At 37.7% G+C, this 24,201-nt stretch overlaps 2 protein-coding genes across 2 annotated transcripts in view; both read left to right on the forward strand.

Moving 5' to 3' along the window:
- Nucleotides 1-6,523, forward strand: part of BTBD8 (BTB domain containing 8) — a 119,494-nt gene extending 112,971 nt beyond the window's left edge. The window contains exon 18 of the mRNA XM_045478273.1: nucleotides 6,093-6,523. Coding sequence (XP_045334229.1) covers nucleotides 6,093-6,118 — 26 coding nt within the window. The 3' untranslated portion in view covers nucleotides 6,119-6,523. The remainder of the gene's footprint in view (nucleotides 1-6,092) is intronic.
- Nucleotides 6,524-21,816: 15,293 nt separating this feature from the next.
- CC1H1orf146 (chromosome C1 C1orf146 homolog) overlaps nucleotides 21,817-24,201 on the forward strand; it is a 54,074-nt gene continuing 51,689 nt past the window's right edge. The window contains exon 1 of the mRNA XM_045478280.1: nucleotides 21,817-22,051. The gene's annotated coding sequence lies outside the window, so the exon portion shown is untranslated. The remainder of the gene's footprint in view (nucleotides 22,052-24,201) is intronic.

Raw genomic sequence — 24,201 nt, forward strand, 5'->3', positions numbered from 1 at the left:
TGTAAATTCTTTTTTTTTAATTTTTTTAATGTTTATTTTTTAGAGAGAGAGAGAGAGCAGGGGACGGGCACAGAGAGAGGGGAGACAGAGAATCCAAAGCAGGCTCCAGGCTCTGGGCTGTCAGCACAGAGCCCGATGCAGGGCTCAAACCCATGAACTGCGAGATCATGACCTGAGCTGAAGTTGGACGCTTACCCGACTGAGCCACCAAGAATTTATTGTAAATTCTTATACCAAGAGTACTTTGAATCTGGCTTAGATATGAGAAGTATACATTTCTATCATGTTAATAAGGCATGAGTTACTTTCAGTGTCCATGATCCATTTTTCATAGAGTGGTTCCTTAACCACTTCCAAATTTAGCCAACATTAGCATAAGAATTTTAATTCTGAGAATTTCAATTCAATTCTGATTCTACATTTATATATATATATATATGTATATATATATATGTATATATATATATACATATATATATATATTTATATATCCCAACCAATTAAGTAATTTCCAAATCAGCAAAATACTAAGAAAAATACCTTCACACAATGACATATTTTTCCCTAAAAGGGTTTTCATATAAAATGTACTGAAGTTTATCCCTTTTCTTCCCATTTAAGCTCAATTTTAGCCTGGCAAGAGAATTATATAAAAAATTGAAATAGAAATATACCTACATTTTTTTAATGTTTATTTATTTATTTTTGAGAGAGAACACAAGCGGGAAGAGGCAGAGAGGGAGACACAGAATCTTAAGCAGGCTCCGAGCTGTCAGCACAGAGCCGACAAGGGGCTCAAACCCACGAAGTGTGAGATCATGACCTGAGTTGAAATCAGATGCTCAACCGACTGAGCCACCCACACACCCTGAATTTATATCTACATTTAAACTATTACGTGTTTAGGAAAGAAGATCCCTAACATCCTTACAAAATTATCCTTTTACTTAGATCCATGCAACTCTCAAAACATGCATAATCTACTTTAAAGTCAAGAAGGTAAATAAAGTACTTTCTTATAGTTTCTGATTTAGAGTGAATTATAAAGAACAATACTCAAGTTTAAGAAGTTAGAAAAACAATTTCAAATAGAATCCAAAAGAAAGGAATTAATACAAACAATAGTGGAACTTAATTAGAAATCAGAGAGGGGTGCCTGGGTAGTTCAGTCGGTTAAGTGCCTGACTCTTGATTTTGGCAGAGGCATGATCTCACAGTTTGTGAGATCGAGCCCAGCATCAGGCTCCATGCCAACAGAGCTGAGCCTCTTGGGATTTCTCTCTCCCTCTCTCTCTCTGCCCCTCCCCAGCTCACACATGCACGCTCTCTCTCTTCTCTCAAAATAAACTTAAAAAGAAATCAGAGAAAGAGTTGAAACTGACAAGTCTAAGAGCTGATTCTTTAAAAACACACACTAGCTTAATGGAGAGAAAAGCATAAATACACAATATTAGAGATGAAATGACATAAAATGATAAAGCACTGTTTTGTACAACTACATACAAAAGAGTTGAAAACCTGGATGAAATGGACGACTTCTAGAGAAATCTAAATTACCAAAATAGGCTTAAAAAAAGAAAATATATGCCTTGGAAGAAACTGAGGAAACATTCAGAATCTTTCACTTTGGAATATGGAGAAAAAAGAAAAGCCCTCAGATGCAATTAAAGAAGCCACCATAGTGTGATCACCAAAAGCTGACTAAAGATAGCATAAATCAGAAAATTATGGAATAATATCACTTATAATAATGAATGCAAAATTCCTAAAAGGTTCAGAAATATAGAATATGTGGAAATTTATTTAAGTAATGCAAGATGATTTAATGTTGGGAAACCTATTCGTATAGTACATCCATATTAATAGATTAAATATAGAAAAATAATATCATTGTCTCCATAGGTACCAATAATTTGAAACAATGAAACCAAGAGTACTATAAGAAAACATACATAGGGTTTTCATATAATCTTTTCTTTTTTAAATAACAACTTTTTTTTTTTTTTTTTTTTTTTTTTTTTTTTTTTTAAGAGAGAGCATGTAAGCAGGGGAGAGGAACAGAGGGAGAGAGAATCTTAAGCAGGCTCCACTCATCTTGGAACCTGACATGGGGCTCAATCCCACGACCCTGGGATCATGACCTGAACCTAAATCAAGAGTCAGATGCTTAACTGACTGAGCCACTGAGGCACCCTTAATATAATCTTGAAATAAGAAAGCACATGAACCTCAAAAATACGAAATTCTGAAAAAATTTAAGATTGATAATTTGGCTATTTAAAATTTAGAACTAGGGGCGCCTGAGTGGCTCAGTCAGTTAAGTGTCCAACTTCGGCTCAGGTCATGATCTCACAGTTTGTGAGTTCGAGTCCCATGTCAGGCTCTGTGCTTACAACTCAGAGCCTGGGGCCTGCTTCAGATTCTGTGTCTCCCCCTCTCTCTGACCCTCTCCTGCTCGCTCTCTCAAAAATAAATACACATTAAAAAATAAATAAAATTTAGAATTAATATATGCCCAAAATACTACAGACAGAATGAAAAGCAAAACATAAAAGTGGGGGGAAATTTTTTCATTTTAACAAAAATTAAAATGCAAACAGCTGGTAAACAATGAAAAGATGTTTGGGCACCTGGGCGGCTCAGTTGGTTAAGCCTCTGACTTTGGCCTCATGATCTGAGGGTCATGATCTCACTCACAGTTTGTGGGTTTGAGCCGCACATCAGGCTCTGTGCTAACAGTGGAGAGCCTGCTTCAGATTCTCTCCCTCTCTCTCTCAGCCCCTCCCCTGCTTGTGCATGCATGTGCTCTTATCTCAAAAATAAATGAATAAACTTTATTTTTTTTTTTTAATTTTTTTTTCAACGTTTATTTATTTTTGGGACAGAGAGAGACAGAGCATGAACGGGGGAGGGGCAGAGAGAGAGGGAAACACAGAATCGGAAACAGGCTCCAGGCTCTGAGCCATCAGCCCAGAGCCTGACGCGGGGCTTGAACTCACGGACTGCGAGATCGTGACCTGGCTGAAGTCGGACGCTTAACCGACTGCGCCACCCAGGCACCCCTAAATGAATAAACTTTAAAAAAAAAAAAGATGTTTAACCAGACTCATGATTAAGAAGCATAGACAGCCACCTGGATGGTTCATTAGGTTAAGCGTCGGATTCTTGATTTCAGCTCAGGTCATGATCTCATGGTCATGTGATCAAGCCCCACGTTGGGCTCTGTGCTGGGTGTAAAGCTTGCTTAACATTCTCTCTCCTTCTCCCTCTGCCCCTCTCCTGAACTCACTCACTCTCTCTCTCTCTCTCTCTCAAAAATAAACAAATAAATGAAAGCACTAGAAAACCATAAAAGGTTTTTGAAAATATAAATAGATTCAGTAACATATTTAATAAGTGAGAATATTATAAGTAAAATAAGTGAATATCCACTAACCCGTTTTAATTACAAATTACAAATGAAAACAAATCAGATGCTTAAAAAATTATTGGAACTAATTGGATTCAATTAACCAATTGAAATATATGAAAGTAGAAAAATAATTCCAAGTATTACTATACTATGCAAGTTTAAATTATTGATCAAATCAGATAACTGCTTGGAATTCAATTTCAACTTAATTTTGAAAATCAAGCTAGAATTCTGGGAAGATTACATTAAATTCAATTCAAGAACAGAGTGTGGGATGATTGTGCTTTTCATAGTCAATGAGATAAGAAAATCTAAAAATTACTAAGGAGGAAATGAAAATATTTTGGGCTGTCATATGTAGCACAAATACCTGAGTCAATTTATATTACCACACAGATTTATTTGTACCATGTCATTGTCAAGCAGCTATTATTACCATCAGAGATATAACACCCTTATTTGCCTTTTAAATTTTTAAATTTATTTAGAAGCAGGAAAAAATCATAAGTTCATTGGTTAGTTTCATCTTCCATAAATTGTTGTTTAAAAATTACTGATCGGGGCGCCTGGGTGGCGCAGTCGGTTAAGCGTCCAACTTCAGCCAGGTCACGATCTCATGGTCCGTGAGTTCGAGCCCCGCATCAGGCTCTGGGCTGATGGCTCAGAGCCTGGAGCCTGTTTCCGATTCTGTGTCTCCCTCTCTCTCTGCCCCTCCCCCGTTCATGCTCTGTCTCTCTCTGTCCCAAAAATAAATAAACGTTGAAAAAAAAAATCTTTTTTTAAAAATAAAAATTACTGATCATTTCAGGGGCGCCTGGGTGGCGCAGTTGGTTAAGTGTCCGACTTCAGCCAGGTCACGATCTCTCGGTCCATGAGTTCGAGCCCCGCGTCAGGCTCTGGGCTGATGGCTCAGAGCCTGGAGCCTGTTCCCGATTCTGTGTCTCCCTCTATCTCTGCCCCTCCCCCGTTCATGCTCTGTCTCTCTCTGTCCCCAAAATAAATAAAATGTTGAAAAAAAAATTAAAAAAAAAATTACTGATCATTTCAAAACTTACTTGAACAGAATGTTGACGTGACATCTTAGAAACAACAATTCAGTCAGTAGATTCTAAAATTAGTAATACCACTAAATGAAAAATATTACATGTGTAAGAATTCTCAGGGAAAAAAATGTCAGTTTTACCAAGTACATTTTTGTAAAGATGTGACTGACTGGTTACCTGAGTCATCTGTGGGAGTGATGCTTCATTTGTATGTGAAAATAATCTCATTTTCATGTTTCAGTTCCCTTTATTTTAATCACCAATAATATTATATCTTTATTCATTTTGATCAACTGTTTACCCTAAATGAAAAGTTGAAGTATATATAGTTTCTTCCTTTACATAATTTATATTCCAAATATTTCATAATAGAAAACTAGAGAAGCAATTAGGAGTCATATTTGCAGGAAATTTGACCAAGATTTATATTCTTAATATATAAATACCTTATATATCAATCAGGAGAATGCCTAGCAGAAAACTAGGCAAAAGGTACAAACAAAATTAATTAAAGAAAATAGAAAGGATCAATAAAAATACAGTGAATGATAAAATGTTTTATATAGTAGTAAAGAGGTACAAAACAAAACATGTTCATCTGCCTAATTGATAAAATTATGAAACCTATGATATCTAGAGTACAGTGACATTGGCATTACATTCATGTATTGTTGGTGTAAGTGTAAATTGGTGCAGACTTTCTGGAAAGCACTTTGGCAATAGGAATATGAACCATAAAAATCTTTATAATCATTGACTTGGTAATCTCACTTTTAGAAACTTAATGAATAATCAGAAATAGTTGAAAACATACACGTACTTGTATGTGTATATTTTTAAAGTCTTGACATAAAGGAATAAATAAGTTATTTTATTTCAGTATATAGGGATATTAAACCACTAATAAATATTTTATAAGAACATCTGATTTGCAAAATGCTCACAGTAAAATGGAGATATTAATGTGTGTGTGTGTATATATATGTATGTATAGTATAATCTATTTATGATAAAGACTGCTATGATAGTCTCTTGTGTCAGTTCAGCTAGGCTCTAGTACTGAGTAATTTAATCAAACACTAACCTAGGTGCTGCTGTGAGGTATTTTGTAAATGTATTTATCCTCTATAATCACTTGACCAAGTATAAGAGATTATCCTTGATAATGTGACTGGGCCACATCCAATCAGTTGAAGACCTTACAAGCACAAACTGAAGTTTTCTGGAGAAGAAGAAATTCTGCCTCAAGACTGAAGCATCAACTCATGTCTGAGTTCCCAACCTGATCTACAAATTTCAGACTTGGCAGCCCCCACAATCCTGTGGGTTGATTCCTTAAAATAAATCTCTTACTATGTATCTCCAATTGGTTCTGTGTCTCTGGACAACCTGACTGGTGCAACTACTAATATCCTACCCTAGTATCTATTCTCCTTTTCTTTCCTTGTAGAACCCTGAATTTATAGCTGGGAACTTGGCTACTCGGAATAAATACTACATTTCCCTGCCTTACTTGCAGCTAATTATAACCTTGTGACCAGGTTCTGACCAATGAAATAGAAATAACAGTGTTGAGTAGCACTTTCTAAAAGTTTGTCTAAAGAGGTTGGGTTTTCCTTCTCTTCTTCCCTGTCAAGCTGCCTGGAGCATAAATGTGCCATAAGGGTGAGTGCCACACCCTGGTGATAGCAGAGTGGAAAGCTACCAGGAATCTGCGTCCCTAAATACCTCATGAAACCACTGTATCAACCCTGGACTACCTACAGACCAACCCTGGACTGCTATTACATGAGGGAAGAGGATTTTGTATATTAGACTTAGCATTTTCAACTACTATTAACTGAATGTTCTCTTCTATGCAGCCAGACCTAATCCTATTTATCATACATATGAATATATAACTAAAGATAACTATACCAATATATTGGTAGTAGTTAGCTCTGGAATTGGGAATGTGTTCTTGTTATACTATTTTTTCTGCTTTTTACATTAGGAATGTATTGGGGTGCCTGTCTGGCTCAGTACATAGAGAATGCAACTCTTGATGTTGGGGTCATGAGTTTGAGCCCCACATTGGATGTAGTGTTTACTTAAGAAAAATAAAATTGAAATTAAAATATATTAATTACTGGTATACTAAAATTTTTTAATAAAACTTAAAATGGTGGGAATTATTTTTCCTAACAATTTTGATCATAACTGTAGCTATTGTAATTGACACGTAAGGTACACATATGTGTAACTGACACGTAATTGACACATAAGATGAATCTCATTTTGTGTCTTTAAAAGATAGATGATAAGGGGGCACCTGGGTGGCTCAGTGAGTTAGGTGTCTGACTTTGGCTCAGTTTGTGATCTCACAGTCATGGTTTTGAGCCCTGTATCGGGTTCTGCACTGACAGCTTGGAGCCTGCTTCGAATTCTCTGTCTCCCCGTCTCTCGTTCTCTCTCTGCCCCTCCCCTGCTTATGCTCTCTCTCTCTCTCCCTGTCTCTCAAATCAACATTAAAAAAAAAAAAAAAAAAAAAAAAAAAAGATGATAGGGGAACACCTGGGTGGTTCAGTCAGTTAAGTGTCTGACTCTTGATTTCAGCTCAGGTCGTGATCTCAGCACAGTGCTTGATCGGGATTCTCCCTCTCTCTATCTCCCATGGTCCCACCACTGCACACTACGCACCCCCCCCCTTTCTCTTAAAATAAATAAACTTAAAAAAAAAAAAGACAGATGATAGGGACTTCAGGGGAGATGTCAGAGTAGGAGGATCCTAAGCTCACTTTGTCCCATGGATACAACTAGATAACACCCAGTTCAGTGTAATTACCCAGAAAATGACCCAAAGACTGGCAGAACCAACTCTCTACAGCCAAATGTAAAGAAGAGGCCACATCAAAGAGGGTAGGAAGGGCAGAGACTCGATCAGGAGCTGAACGGTCCGGTGGGACTATAAGTGGGAGGGAGGGACATAGCAGGTGTGGAAAAGGGAGAAGACCAGATCTCCACACCAGGCACCCCAGTCATGGAGAACCCACATGGAGAAGACAAATTCCCATAACATTTGGCTTTGAAAAACAGAGGGCCTAAGAATCAGTGGGGCTTAACACCTGGAACTTGAAAAATCAGCAGGCTGGGCTCTGGGAGAGCTAGGAGGGTGGAGTCCCCACCTTTAAAGAGATAACACAGCAAAGAGCCACATGGAGATACAGCATAGAAGCAGTAGTTAAAACCTGATGTAGGGGCTCCTGGGTGTCAGTCGGTTAAGTGTCCAACTTGTGGTTTCAACTCAGGTCATGATCTCACAGTTCGTGGGTTTGAGCCGTGCACTGGGCTCTGTGCTGACAGTGCAGAGCCTGCCTGTGATTCTCTCTCTCTCTCTCTCTCTCTCTCTCTCTCTCTCCTTCTCCCTCTCTGCCCCTCCTGCATCTCTCTCTCTCAAAATAAATATAATTTAAAAAACAAAACACTTGAGGTATACAGGAAGATTCATTTACTAATCACTGAGCATGTGGTGGAGGGGCAGGGATCTTTGGGAACTTTCCCCAAGAACAAAATTGCTAGTAGGTGCCATTTCCCTCCCCTGCCCCACAGCCTAAATACAAAAACACCTTCAGGAACCAGCACGAAGCCATCACTCTCCACCTAGCTTGCTAACAGCACCCCTTTGCACTTCTGCAGGTCTACTCCCTCCAACCTGGCCAGCCTCAGAGAAGTAGTCCCAAGCAGATGCAGGTCCTTTGTGGACCTTGCTGGCACAGTGCACCCTGCGTTCTTGTGCTCCTACAGACCTGCCCCCTTCAATATGTCTTTGGCAAGAGACCATCCAAAGTGGTGTCACGGGTCTGGCAGTGTATAAGCAGTCCCAACAGGGGCCAGTACCACTCCAAAGTGACTCCTGTCCCAGAGAGAGGGGAAGATAACTACATATACCAGTCCAACTGCAGCCCCAGCAGTGTACTGGGGGTAGACCTCAAGTCTGACTGCAGGCCCTGCCCACCTAAAAAAGCTTCACAGGGGACAACACAGGGAAATCACCCTGAAGTTCCATGCTACTGCATCTAGGCAAATACCTAGTCTGACTCAACTCAAGCCCAAGATGGCCCCAGACTGGCCCAATGACAACACAGGAACCAAACCCTGCCCACAACAGGCACAGAGAACCAAGGCAGATGACTGGACTGAAGGCACAAGCAGCATGGCAATAACAGAAGGGCACGTGCAACACACATAGAAGACCTCTGAAGCAGCAGATTCTGGTGAACAGGAGATACTGCACTGCAGAGCACTACAGGACCTCTTCTTCATAAACCCAGTATCTTCAAGAACAGGAGACATAGTTGGCTTTCCTAACACATATAAGCAGACACAGAGAATTAGACAAAATGAGAAGACAGAGGAACATGTCTCAAATGAAAGAACAGGACAAAATCACAGCAAGAGACCTAAATGAAACAGATGAGTAATATATCTGATGGAGACTTCAGTGAGACCATTAACAAAGAGAGAAAACATAAAACAAACCAATCAGAAATGAAGTACTCAATAAAGGAAATAAACAATAAACTAGATGGAATAAACAGACTAGAGGAAGCACAAGAACAGATCAGTAAACTGGAGGACAGAGTAATGAAAGCAATCAGGCTGAAAAGGAGAGAGGAGAAAATAATAATAATAATAATAATAATAATAATAATAATAATAATAAATGAAATGAGACTTAGGGAACTCAGTAACACCATCAAGCATACTAACATTCTCATTATAGGGATCCCAGAAGAAGAAAAGAGAGAAAAAGGGGTGGAAAATTTATTTGAAGAAATAATGGCTGAAAACTTCCCAAATGTGAGGGAGGAACCAGAAATCCAGATCCAGGAGGCACAAAGAACCCTGAACAAAATCAACCGAGAAGGCCCACACCAATATGTAGTAATGAAAATGGTTAAAAGTGGTTATAAAGAGAGAATTTTAAAAGTAGCAAGAGAAATGAAAACAGTTACATACAAGGAAAACAAAGGCAAAAATAAACTATTGGAACTACATCAAAATAAAAACCTTCTGCACAGCAAAGGAAATAATCAACAAAACTAAGACAACCTATTTAATAGGAGAAGATATTTGAAAATGACATGTCTGATATGTATACAAAATATATAAAGACTTACAAAACTCAATGCCAAAAAAACCCAAAACAATTCAAATTAAAAGTAGGCAGAAGACATGAACAGACATTTCTACAAAGACATACAGATGACCAACAGACACATGAAAAGATGCTCAACAGCACTCATCATCAAGGAAATGCAAATCAAAACCACAATGAGATATCACGCCATACCTGTCAGAATGGATAAAATAAAATAAAAAACATCAGCAACACGTGTTGGCAAGGATGTGGGGAAAAAGGAATCCTCATGCACTGTAGGTGGGAATGCAAACTGGTGCAGCCACTATGGAAAACATTACAGAAGTTCCTCAAAAACTTAAAAATAGAAATACCACATGATCCAGTGATTTCACTACTGGGTATTTACCCAGAGAAAACAAAAACCCTAATTTGAAAAGATATATGGACCCCTATGTTTGTTACAGCATTATTTACAAGAGCCAAGTTATGGAAGCAGTACAAGTATTGATCAATAGATGAATGGAAAAAGATATGGTGTGTGTGTGTGTGTGTGTGTGTGTGTGTGTGTGTGTGTGTGTGTGACTATACACACACACAGTGGAATATTACTCAGCCATAAAAAAAAGAAATCTTGCCATTTGCAGCAACATGGATGGATCTAGTAAGGGTATAATGCTAAATGAAATAAATCAGAGAAAAACACCATATGATTTCACTCAAATGTGGAATTTAAGAAACAAAATAAATGTACAAAAAAAAAAAAAAAGAGACAAACCAACCAAAAAGCAGGCCCTTAACTAAAGAGAACAAATTGATGTCTACCAAAGGAGAGGTGGGTAGGGGGAGAATGAGTGAAATAGGTGAAGGGTATTTAGAGTACACTTATCATGATGAGCACTGAGTAATGTATAGAATTGTTGAATCACTATATTGTACACCTAAAAGCAATATAACAGTATATATTAACTACACTGGATTTAAATTAAAAAAAGATAAATAGGTAAAACATAGATGAGTCTTTAATATTATTAAAAGTTTTTGCACAGCAAGTCAAATGAGTTTAAAAGCACAGAACTAACTAAAAAAGGACTCGTTCATTTCAACTTATCCTCCTCCAGTCTGGATAGTTTATTCTCTAGGAGTTCTGTAAAGCTGTCTCCCTGGATCTCCCTTCATGTTCAACATGAGGATTCCTTCACTTCTTTCCTCATTAAACTCCCCATTAACTATGTCCCACATCTTCCTCTTTGTTTTATGTTCTAGTTTTGGTGGAGTACTTCCTCCAAAGGGATCCATGAGAGGCACAATTTTTAAGAACTTGAAAGCCAGAAAACACCTTTATTCTACCCATACACTTAGAAGATAGCTTAATTGAATATAACATTCTTGAATGGGAATAGTTTTATTTCCAATTTTTGAATATGTTATTTCCAGTGTTGTTGTTAAGTCTGATGCTATTCTGATTCTTGTTTTTTTGTTTGTTTTTGTTTTTGTAAGTAGTCTGAAGAATTTTAGGACTTTCTCTTTGTCCTTGATATTATAAAATAGTATGACCATGTACCTGACATGGGTGTATTTTCATCCATTGTCCTACACATGTGGGAGGCCCTTTCAGTTTGGAAACTCATGTCCTTCCATGGTAGAAAATTTTCTTAGATTATTGATTCAATGATTTTGTCCTCCTCTGTTTTCTCTGTTCTGTCTTTTTGAAACTCCTGTTATTAGATATGGGAACACTAATACCTTTTCCCTCAAATTAATCTCTTTGTCCTTTAGTTCTTGAGGAATTTCCTTAACTTTGTCTCCCAGTCCTTCCATTCAGCTTTGAATTTTCATTATTGCTATTTTATTTTTTATTTTGTTCATTGAAATTTTTCTTAATAGTATTTTCTTCTTGTTCCTTGGATGCAGTATTTTCCTCATCTGAGGGTATAAATTATTTTTTTACAGTTTCATACTCTCTGCACAGTGAGTTTCTCCCAATTTGCTTTTTCCTATTTGTTTTAGTCTCTATTTTTAGAGACTGAAATTAGAGGCATTCTTTGGCTTTTTTCTCATATTTTAGAGACTCAAATATTTTTTGGAAATTATATGCAAGTGAGTTGGGCTTGTTGATGGTAGTCTTCTTGGCAGAATAATCTGATTGGGTCCATTTTTTGTGAAACACCACTGTCAGCATCTTGAGGTCTTTTCATCTAATCTATTTAGATTCCTCATATAATAAAAATCTTCCTATCTCCTGCCTGGAAGAAATGACCTTGATACCAACATTCTAAGAGCAATTATGGTACATTATGGAAGAGGGTATCACTTTCTGTGTGTATGTATTCTCTTATCCTCCCGTTTTTAGCAAAATCCGCTTTCAGTTGCACCTGTAGTCCCCCCGTCAAAGACTATCAGTCTACCCTCTCCAGAGAAAGAACCTCTGATTCGCTGAAGTCAGGAAGGAGGAGTCACCTGGCTATGAGTAGGGCATCTTGGATTCTGAATGCTTCTTAAACAGGCTTTCAAGAGGCGCCTGGGTGGCTCAGTCGGTTAAGCGTCCGACTTCGGCTCAGGTCATTATGTCACAACTCGTGAGTTCGAGCCCCGCGTCAGGCTCTGTGCTGACAGCTCAGAGCCTGGAGCCTGTTTCAGATTCTGTGTCTCCCTCTCTCTCTCTGACCCTCCCTCGTTCATGCTCTGTCTCTCTCTGTCTCAAAAGTAAATAAACGTTAAAAAAAAAAAAACAAAAAACAGGCTTTCAATAATTCTGCCTCTAAGTCACACCTCTGATACACCAGAAACTCTGAAACAAATTTCTAAACCTCTGGGAGTTCTGAGTTGCTTTCTGACTCTCCCCAATGCTGAGCTAGGCTTTACCTTTCTTGGATTTATTAGGTTAATTATCACTCCTTTTGCTTCCAGCTTCCAAAATTGTTTTATGACCTCTACCATTCTCTTTTTTATTTTTCTTTAAATATCTTTTTTCTTTAAATATCCTCAACATCATTTATAAGATTAAATTTGTTAATTTTCTCATTTTGTTTTAGATTTTTATGTTTTAACCTTCCTTCTTTTGTGTCTTTTTTTCTACAAATCAGATTTCATTTGCTTTTCTCTAATGTCTAGAAAATTAGTATTCTAACTCCCCCATGCAGTTAACACTATTTTCCCTAAAACATTTTTTACCTTATATTTCTCCAGTCCACAAGAATCCAATGTGTAATGACATCTTTTGAGTTTCCCCTATTGGAAATGAGAAATTAGCACACCTCTCTCTCCACCACTTTCCTCTTACCTTATGTCCTTTGTTTACTCCTCTCTCTGATATTGTTTAGATGTTTTGAGTGTTTGGATCCAGATTATCATTCAGAATTTTTACATGATATGTCTTCCCTTTTAAGAGTAATTTTGACTTTTGTTTTAGCCCAGTTCTCCAGAAAATAGAACCTAAGGCAAAGCTTGTGGAACTCATGTTTTATCAGAGGGTTCAATCCTAGGGAAGCAACAGTGAGGAAGAAAGTAAAGTAAAAAGGGAAGGAGGGAAGCAAATACAAGGAGGCAAGCTATGCTCAGCTTCATGAGAAATAGTTGCTTGCTTGGTCACACAGAACACCTTTGGAGAGGCTAATGGTGCTTCTGAATCTTAGAACAATAAGGGGGAAGAAGGGTGAAAATTTATGTGCTTGCTCTTCCCTATTTTCTCTTCATTGCACCATAGGAGTTAATTCCTCCATGCTTACAGACTGTGACCTGGGCACCTATTGGCAGCTACTGGAGAAGCCAGGGCCTCCCTCCATGGATCTCATTGGGCCAATACAGCTCCCACTGTAGCATATATGATGGAGCCCATGCCAAAAATAGCCTTCCTGCCTGGGAAAGCTGATCCAGCTGGTGGTGTCAGAAGACAAAATCCAGTTGGAGGAATCAGGAGTTATTATTGTAGGAATGGCAAGAGCCTTTGAATGGGCTGCTTGGGCTGGGAAGCTGAGCAAATACTGAAACCAGGGAAACAAAGGGTCAAAAGGATCTGAAGAGGTGCATAAATTAATGCATTACATCTGTGTTTAGCTTTTGTGACTATATTAATAAGTCTTTATATGTATGTCTTCATTTAACCCATTTGAGTGCTCATTGCCTGTCCTTACCTCTCAGTTAGTTGAAAATAGCTTGGAATAATTATCTCCTATAATTTAGTGTGGCAGCACAGAAGTCTGAAGTGAACATGGTTTTCTTGTGCTTTCTAGGAAACATCTTTTATTTCCTTCACAGATCTTTGTAGATTTTTTTCTGGAGCCTTGTAATTTAAAAACATTCTCAGGCTTGTCTAGATATAGGTCTTTGTCATTTATTTTTGCCAAAAACATGGCTATTTCTTTCTGTCTGCATCTATGGGCTTTTTATTCACATCAGGAAAGTGTCCTTCCCATCATATATTTGATTTTCTTCCACTTGTTTTAGTCTCTTCTTCATGAATACCAATTGTCTTTTCTGTTTCCCTACTTTTATCTGTTCCACCTACCTCTTATCTTTATCTGTTCACCAGGAGTGTCTCAAGTAACCCTCATTATTTATTCAAAATTCTTGCAGAGTCAAGTCTTTCTTCATTGCCAGTGGGGATTTTAATTCTGTGGTTGTGTTATTTTTGTATAATTCCCTGTCCTTTATTTTATTCATAACATTCTCTTGAGTTTCCATTTCATGCTGTTTATATCTTTCTTCTCACACTTTATGGATGCATGTTTATAGAACACACATGGCTTTTTGTACTCTATTAAGGATGCAAGTAGTCTCTGGAAGCTTTCTTTTAGATAATGCAGTAGATCATTTTTATGCTTTTCCTTTCAGTCTTTATGGTGCCATTTCCTTTCCCTTGTTCTGAAATATTTTTTCATAGGTTCCATGTTGGTTTTTTCTCTTCTTTTACTCACTTTTCTGTAAGAGTCCTCAGACTTAAGTGTTTATCAACAGATAGAATTGTATGTTTCTTTTGGTCCTGTTCCCTTTCCACTTGTATATGTGTCAGATCTTATTTCAATTTCTATGTCTACTCATCATTGACCTATTGAACTTTCCCTGTCCTGGCTGTTCTTATACTATTGTCTAATTTTCTGTTAGAAGATTTTGAAATGACAGAGTACATAAAAAACTACAAAATTCTCAGTTTGCACTGCTCTTGGGTCGTCTCTCTGCTCCTCCCTACAATGCTATATATTGGGACAATACACTTCTCAACATGCAGCCTGCTCCCTCCTTCCTGCTCAACTGTTTCCTTCTAGCTCTCTATGGATGTAGTACAAGAGAGAGATAGTAGAGGTAAAGGGAAGAAGAAATAAAGAGGTAATTAATATAACTCTGGCTGTTTCCTAAGGCAAGGGGGAAAAAAGCAAAAATAAACAATTGGGATTACATTAAACTAAAAAAATTTGGTGCAGTGAAAGAAACTACCATCAAAACAAAAAGGCAACCTACTGAATGGGAGAAGGTATTTGCAAATGATATATCTGACAAGGGGTTAATATCCAAAATATACATTGAGTCACCTGGGTGGCTCAGTCGGTTAAGCGTCCGACTTCAGCTCAGGTCATGATCTTGCAGTCTGTGAGTTAGAGCCCCACATTGGGCTCTGTGCTGACAGCTCAGAGCCTGGAGCCTGCTTTGGATTCTGTGTCCCTGCCTCTCTCTGCCCCTCTCCCACTCGTGCTCTGTCTCTCAAAAATAAATAAATGTTAAAAAACCATCCAAAATATATAAAGAATCTATACAACTTAACACCAAAAAAAAAAAAAAAAACCTAATTAAAAAATGAGCAGAAGAGCTGAATAGTCATTTTTCCACAAAAGATGTACAGGCGGCTAACAGACACATGAAATGCTGTTCAGTAGCACTTGCCATCAGGGAAATGAAAATCAAAACCACAATGAATTATTCCCTCACACCAGTCAGAATGGCTAGTACCAAAAAGACAAGAAATAGAAAATGTTGGCAAGGATGTGGAGAAAAGGAAACCCTTATCCCCTGTTGGTGGGAATGTAAATTGGTACAGACACAATGGGAAAAAGTATGGGGGTTCCTCAGAAAGATTAAAATAACAATCACATGATTCAGTAACTCTAATGGTGGGTATTTACCAGAAGAAAATGAAAACACTAATTCAAAAAGATACATGCACCCCTAAGTTTATTGCAGTATTATTTATAATAGCCAAAATATGGAAGCACCCTAATTGTCCATCAAGAGAGACAAATGTCCAATATATATATATATATATATATGAATATTACTCAGCCATAAAAAGAGTGAAATCTTGCCATTCACAATAACATGGATGGACCTAGAATATATTAAGCTAGGTGAAATAAGTCAGACAGAAATAGATAAAGAGCATAAGATTTCACTTACATGTGGAATCTAAAAAACAAATGAACAAACAAAAAGCCAGACTCAGAAACTCATAAATACAGGGTACAAACTCAAACTGGTGGTTACCAGAGGAGAGAGGGTTGTGGGGATGGGTGAAATAGGTGAAGAAGAGTAAGATGTACAGACTCCTAGTTATAAAATAAGTAAGTCACGGGGATGGGAAGTACAGCAATAGGAAATATAGTCAGTAATATCATAATAGCTTTGTATGGTGACAGATGATAATTATACTTATTGTGGTGAGCATTTCATAATGTATATAATTGTCGAATCACTATGTTGTAAACCGAAATTAATATAATATTGCATTGTCAACTATACCTCAATTTAAAAAAAAGAGCTCTGGCTGCCTCAAAAAGCAGTGCATACCTGGTAAAAGTGGTAACCACAAAATTTATAATTGGCACATACACTTGATCTGATGCAGGGACAGAGATAGATATTATGTATTTTTTAAATCCCTTTTTATATGATAAAACTTGATTATGCTTTGAAGGGTAGGAATTTCTTTATCCAGTTCAAAATGCCTTAAATTCAGGAATTTTTATGTTCTCAGACGTAGTTTTTGCTGCTGTGTTGAATTTTCCTCTAGGTTGCTTTTATATTACGACTGAGAACTGAAGGCAATTTCCCTTGCCTAAAAACAAGAATCTGTCGAAGTGTCTAAACTTTGAGGAATTAACCATTAAATTACAGCTACACTCAATAATCACATTAAACCAACAGTAGCTACAACACAAGGGATTATCACTGACAGTTGAGAGCTCAGGAGAGATTTAAATCAGAGGATGAATAGAACCAGTGTGGTAGGAGTGCAAAAATTCTTTCTTAATGTCTGAATAAAGAACTGAATATATTTTGCTTTATCTAAACCATATACATACATGCCCAAACCTATTTTTAAAAAGCTTTTAAAGCCAAACAACCAGCTATTTTTATTTAAAAAAAATTTTTGTAATGTTTATTTATTTTTGAGAGAGAGAGAGAGACAGAGTGCGAGCAGGGGAAGAACAGAGAGAGGGAGACACAGAATCCGAAGCAGCCTTCAGGCAATAAACTGTTTACATCCAATCATTTAAAAATAGGAATTTATATACATGGTGAGTTTTGAGAATATAGTACTGTATCAGTTCCTGTATCAACGACAATTGGGGAAAGGCTAGATTTGAAAACAGCCACTTTTCTTTCATCAGATTTCCTCTACGTTCCCTTAGACTTTGTGTATGTGTGTGTTTCCTTTTGACAGTTTAGAAAATCAAGGTCAGAATGTCAGGAATGAAGCAGATAACAAAAAGAACACCCAGTAGAGCCTCAAAAGAAAATGCTTGTTCAATATTTGCAACTGACTAAAAGGGAAAAATATTGAAGTACATTGACTAACATAGATCTATCAAAGCATTCAAGCCACTAAGTAGATTAGAAGGTTTGCTGCTGCTTATGAAACTGAGACATCTCACAAAAAACATTAAGCTATTCTTTGCACTGTCTCATAACAGCTTGTCATTCTACAACTAATGTGGAAATATGGCATTGCAAGGTTTATGAAATATATATATTTTTATTGATTCTATGCTTTCAAGTTCAAGCTTACATTTTCCATTCAGGAATAAATAATTTACAGAATTAATTTTTCATTATAACTTTCTCACAGCTGCTGAATTAGGGATGTTCTGAAACTAAACATGAATGTAAATTGAACATATTTCTGTGTAGGAATTCTAGGGAGTAGTGAATCATAGAGTTGAGCTGTTATAGAACTGCCAAATATATCTGTGTAGTCAGTTTCAATATATTTGGACCTGAATTGGGTAGATGACCTTTAAAAGCACAACTCAAACAGGCTTATTTATTCTGTTAATAAATGAATCACAGTAATACATAAGACTCCCAAATGAAAACTTGTTAGCAGGGTTAGCTGCTGAACATTTATTTCAAGTAAACACCTCTCAGACAAATTAGCCTGAACCAGAAGACCAAAGCTTGAAATAAATTAGTTCAAGCCTAACAGTAATAAGGCTAAGAATCTTAATAAAAATAGAAGACCCTTTGGTACTGTTCATATTATGGCTACTAACATTCAATGAAGTCTGATATGTTATCACTGAGACACAAACTAGAAGGTGCTTTATATGTCAGGGTGAATGATACTTCAACATTTAACTAGATTTATTAGTGCTTATTAGGTACCAGACATTGTTCTAGGTGCTAGGGATTCATCAGCAAACAAAACAGACAAAAGTCCATGCTCTTGTGGAGTTTACATTCTAGTGAGAGAAGAAAGGCTATAAACAAACAAACAAAAAAACATAATATGTAATATGTTAGAAGGTAGCAAATGACATGAAAAACAAACAAACCTAGCAGGTTAAGAGAGATCAGGAGTGATTCTAATTTTAAATGAGGAAGTCAAGGTGGGCTTTATTGGGAAGACGACAGTTGAGCTAAGTAAGATTTGAAGGAGGGGAAACAGAGAGTGAACTATGAATATATCTGGTTCAAAAGCCCTGAAGCAGAAGCATGCCTAGATATGAGGACAGGAAGGTCTGAAACAGAATGTATCTGGGACAGAAAAAGTAAGTTAGAAAAATAATAGTAGAAGGGGTTTAGATAGGTAATAGGGTAACTGGCTGACTTAGGCCATTGTCAGGCACCAGAAGGACTTAAGCTTTAATTCTGACTTCTCTTTTAATAAGATTACCCTGGCTGCTATGTTGAAAAAGGACTGTAAGGGGCAAGGCATAAATAGGAAGATCTGTTAGGAGGTGATAGCAATAATCCAGGTGATTGGTGATGGTGGTTCAGACTAGGGAGGTGGTGAGGATATGGATATATTTTGAAGGTTCAGGCCACAAGATATCCTGATGGATGAGGTGAGGCATATAAGAAACAAGCAAGGTATTTATATTTAACAACATGAAAGTGTGAGTTATTAGCTGCGATGGGGAAGACTAGGGGTGGTATAGGTTTGAAGAGGGAAATTAGTTCAGCTTTAGAAGTGTGATATTTAACATGTCTTTTAGTGGAAATATTAAATAGGAAGCTCCTTATACCAGCTGGAGTCCAGGGGAAAGGCTAAAGCTGGAGATACAAATTGGGGATTTGTCAGCATATGGATTATATCTAAAGCCATGAATTGATGAGATCACCAAGGGAGTGAATATAGCCAGAGAAGAAAAGAGGTCTAAGGACTGTATTGGGGGTTCTCCTACAAGGTTGGGTATTGAAGAAAAAAAAAGTGGCCAGTGAGGTACAGGAAAACCATGGTATGGGGTAAGAAGTATTTCCAAGAGGAGAAAGGGGTCAGCTGTGACAAATGGTTAAGTAAAATTGGTATTGAAAATTGCTGGATTTAACAATGACCATGACATGAGCAATTTCTTTGGCATGGTGGAAATGAAAAAGGCAGCCTCCTTATAGTAAATGTAAGAAAGAATTAGAGAAGAGGTATTAGAAACCGAAATTATAGACAATCCTTTTGAGTTTTACTATAAAAGAAGAGTAGAAGAATGGATGGTTAGCTAGAATGCAAAGAGGGAACAAAAGATTTTAAGATGGGAGAAATAATGACATATTTATTTCCTAATGGGAATGGTCCAGTACAGACTAGAAAACTGATGTTGTAACAGAGACAGGAGAAAATTGTTGGAACTATGTTCTTGAGTAAACAAGAAGAGATGAGATATAGTGTCCAACTGCAGGGCTGACCTTATTTAAGAGCATGCACAGTTAATCTACCAAGACTGGGAGGAAAACAAAATCTGTGGGTAGAGATGATGATTGATGGGTAGATGTGCTCATGAGCCTCAGTGGAAAGTTCACTTTTGGATGCTTTGATTTCTCCCATTTAAATAGTAAGGAAGACCTTCAGCTGAAAGTAGGGATGAGGAAAAGGTGCTAGAGAATTAAGGAAAGGAGAAGGTATGAAACAGTTATGCAGGAGAGTGGGAGAAGGAATGGACTGGGCAGATACTGTACAGCTGCCAGATGACATTAAAGGAACATTTGAATAACGATAGCATGTTAAACATATTGAGTGCTTGTTTTAGGCACTGCTTTAGAAGGCTTACATATATCGATCTATGAACTAGCACAATTATTATTCTTAGTTTAAGATAAGAAAACCGAGAGGGGTGCCTGGGTGGCTCACTTGGTTAAGCATCCAACTTCGGCTCAGGTCATGATCTCTCAGTCCGTGAGTTCGAGCCCCACATCGGGCTCTGTGCTGACAGCTTGGAGCCTGAAGTCTGCTTCAGATCCTGTGTCTCCCTCTTTCTCTGCCCCTCCCCTTCTCTCTCTGTCCCTCCCCCACTCACACTGTCTCTTTCTCTCAAAAATGAATACATGTTAAAAGACATTTAAAAAAGAGATTGGTAAGGAAAATTTAAAAAAAGAAAAAAAAGATAAGAAAACCAAGAAGCTGTCACTTATCTGTGTTCACATAGCTAAGTTAATGGTGGAGGCATGATAGGAAGCCAGGCTGTTTGACTCCAGACACTAGGCTATTTTTCTTCACAATCAAATATTTGTTGATTGAAAAAATGAAGGATAAATTAAAGGAAGGAAGGATGAACTATCAATGCTATCTCCACAGTCTGTGGCTTTTTACTAAATCATTTTTATACTTATGTAACCTAAATGACGTTTTCCAGATCTTATAACTGGATCTTTGTGCAGAGAAGGAACTGTAGTGGTAGGGATGTGGCCCAGACATCTGATAGATTTAGGTTTGAATCTCAGCTCTTTTTTTACTAGCTATATCACTTTGGCCAACTAAATCACTCTGAGCCCTAGTTCCCTCATCTTTAAAATGAGAATAACGTATACTTTATAGCATTTATGGAGAAGATTAATAGAATCATGTATGCAAAGTATCTGGTATAGTACTTGGTACAATGCAGGTTTTCAGTAAGATTAGTTTGCTTTTCCCTCTCTGTTCTGGTCAGTTGCCCAGAACTTCAGTATCCTCCCCAGAATGGACGCTTCTTTGCACTTGCCAGTTTTACTACCAGAACTAGAGTCTCTGCTCTCATTCCAGCTAAATCTCCTTGTGGTATTACAGGTAGAAAGGGAAGGCTATCCTGCACTCTTAGTTGTTGGGAGCCTCAGCAGTTCACTGTTGGATGTCTCTCCTACCCCTTTACAATCAGCCAGCTAGAAACATGAGGGCCTTCCAAGAAGGGTCCTCTGGCAACCTAACCTTCCTGCCCCCACCAGCAGCTGAGTCAATTCCTTGAGTGCCCAAATCCACAGGTGTGGCTGGAGTCAGGTCTTGATTAATCTGACCCGCCCTGTCCTGGCTTTAACAAACTGTCCAACAGGGGCAGCAAAAGAGTGCCCCTAATTTTAATAATATCAGATATACAAGTCAAAATTTACAAAATAGTTACTGTAGGGAATAATGAATCCATATTATAAGTGTGCTCCAAAGGATTTTTTCTGGAGCACTATTTTTCTTCCCAGCAATACATATTTTACTAAGGAAGACATAAATAGTTTTGCATCCTAACCATTAAGCTCTAGACAAGTGGTGGCTTTTTCTTATTCAATTTTTACAATTGTGAACACCAGCGCATAATAATTTGCTGAGTTTCAGTTAGGTTGAAAACAATGGATTCCAAAAGAGCAAACACACAGGCTTCTATATGTTACAGTTACAGCTACTAATAAAAAAGTATTTTTTCATAATTTGGATATACCTGAGGTCACTGTGACCTTATGTTGTCAATAATAAAAGAATTGAGCCTAAATTTAAAAAAATTGTGAAAAATTAACTCCAGGCAAGTAAGTCAAACGCAAAAAACAACTCAAAAACAAACAAACAAACAAACTTACTTTCTCCTAACCACTTCCTGGCTCCTTCAAATCTTGCCATTTAATGATCAGAAAAGGCGGGGCCAAAGTTAGCAAGGTCTGCGGCTGCGCGGAAGCGCAGCAAGTGAAGAGCAAGTCCTGCGGCTGGGGCGGCCACGAAGACGCCTGTGCTTCTCTGCTCTGCGGCTGTACTTCCGCTACTCTTGGAAAGTTCTGGAAGTTGGGGAGGTGACGTGGCACCACGGACTTGCTGGTCGGGTAGGTGTGTTTACAGCCACTGCGGACCACGCTCTTCACGTTTTTTTTTCATTCTCCTGCCAGGGTGTTTTTTTCCTCAGACTTGCCGGGTCCAGTCTTTACCTCAGAGATTTGGAGACGTGAGAGAGAATCCTCCCCACCATCCTTTCTTTTTGAGAGTCCTATGGAACGGGGTTTCCTGAGGTTTTTTCCTATAGGGTTGTAGAACCTTCCTTTTCGGAACCCTTGTAGTCAAGTCTGCGGATTTATATTTACTTTAGGTATTGTTTGTATCCTGGTAGGAAGACTCTTAAGAACGGAAGCCGCGGTGAAGATAGTTGTGGTCCAACCTCTCACTTGTCAGTTAAGGAGACTGAGCGGGAACGCGATTTACAGGAGATTTTTGTGCAGTGTTAAGTTGATTTGAATTTGAAAACTTGGGGAAAACAAACGAAATCCTAATAGCCCAGAATCCTAGGGACTTGGAACGGCTAATGCCTTAAGAGCGTGTGAGCTTTTTATTTTCAGACGAGGAAGCAGGCCAAGTGGAGGCGAAGGGATTTGTCCAGAGTTGCGGAGCTCTGGAGTGGATGAGCCCCCTCGTGGCTGCTCGCCGGGGGGCGTTTCCCCAAGGATACTGAAGGAGCCTTACTGCTGCAGCCCTAGTTGTCTGCCTCATTTCTATTCGTTAATTGTACACTCGTGGGCATCTGCGGACCCCAGTTCCTTTCTCACTTATTAGAAGTGCACAAAATTAACAAACCTCTCATAGCTTTACTTAAATTGTTTATAAAACCTACAATAACAGTGTGAAGAATTAAATGGCTATATATTATGTGTGTATTATCAGGAGGATGATCGTTAGCTACACAGTGAATTGTATGGGAGGGGTAATAGAAGTTGCAGTCCTTCCTTTAACCAGCTAACCATTTACTCATCCAAAAACAAGTATTTTTTGAGTGTCTACTTCTGCCAGGTGCTGGAGATAAAGTACTATTCGTACAATAAATGAGGAAATTATAGAACATTTGGCTTCAACCCAGCAGGAAGAACTTTCTAATTATTAGAGTCATTCAAAAGTAGAATGAAACCGCCTTAGGAGATAACTAACTCACCGTAAACTGAAAGTGACTTTCATCTGGATTGGTTGGTTTCTAAATTTTGCTTTGAACTAATTTTATATTAAGTAACATGAAAAAGTAGATATTTGGTTGAGGTTAGGATGCTTATGTTTTAGGGGAAATGAAATATGTTTATAAATAATTTTGTTGGACAAAATGTGATAGGTGCTCAACCGAGATATTCTAAGGTGGATTCTGAGGAAGGAGAGGTCTCATTTAAGTTTGAGGGGCCCAGGGATAGTTTCTTGCAGGAGACAGCATTTCTAATGGGCTTTGAAAGAGAAGTAGGTTTTTTGTTTGTTTGTTTTAATAGACTTCATTTTTTTACAATAGTTTTAGATTTACAGAGAAATTGAGGCAAAAGCCACAGTATTCCCACATACTGTTTTAGTTTCCCCTATTACTAACGTTTTATATTAGTACGGTACATTTGTCACAATTAATAAACCAATATTATTACATTATTATTAACTAAAGCTTATTCTGATTTCTGTAGTTTTAACTTAATGTCCTTTTTTTTCTGTTCTAGGATTCCTGTCACTATGCCAAATCACATTTAATTTTAATGTTTTCTTAGGTTCCTCTTGGAGGTGACAGTTTCTCAGACTTTCTTTGTTTTTGATAACCTTGATGACTTTGAGGAGTGCTGGTCAGGTGTTTTGTAGGTTGCTCAATTATTGGAATTTGGTGTGTTTCTCACTTTAGGACTAAGATTATGGATTATTGAGAAGAAGGTTACATTGTATCATTGGTACATACTATCAGTGTGATTTATAGCTATTGGTGTAGACTTTGACCACCTGGCTGAGGTAGTACCTGTCATGTTTTTCCAATGTCTTCTACCTGTCATGTTTCTCCAATGTGTCTTGAACACATTGTCAGGAGATTTGTCGCCTCTCCCCCATTTATTAATTTTTTAATTCATTTTAATCAGTATGGATGTGTGACTTTTTGTTTTATAGTTTGAAATATGATAAATGTTATGACTTTTATATTATTAATATAACTTAATATTATTTTATTATAATTTTACTTATTTTGCTACTCAGA

Source organism: Leopardus geoffroyi, chromosome C1 (assembly GCF_018350155.1).
Source record: "Leopardus geoffroyi isolate Oge1 chromosome C1, O.geoffroyi_Oge1_pat1.0, whole genome shotgun sequence".
Lineage (NCBI taxonomy): Eukaryota > Metazoa > Chordata > Mammalia > Carnivora > Felidae > Leopardus > Leopardus geoffroyi.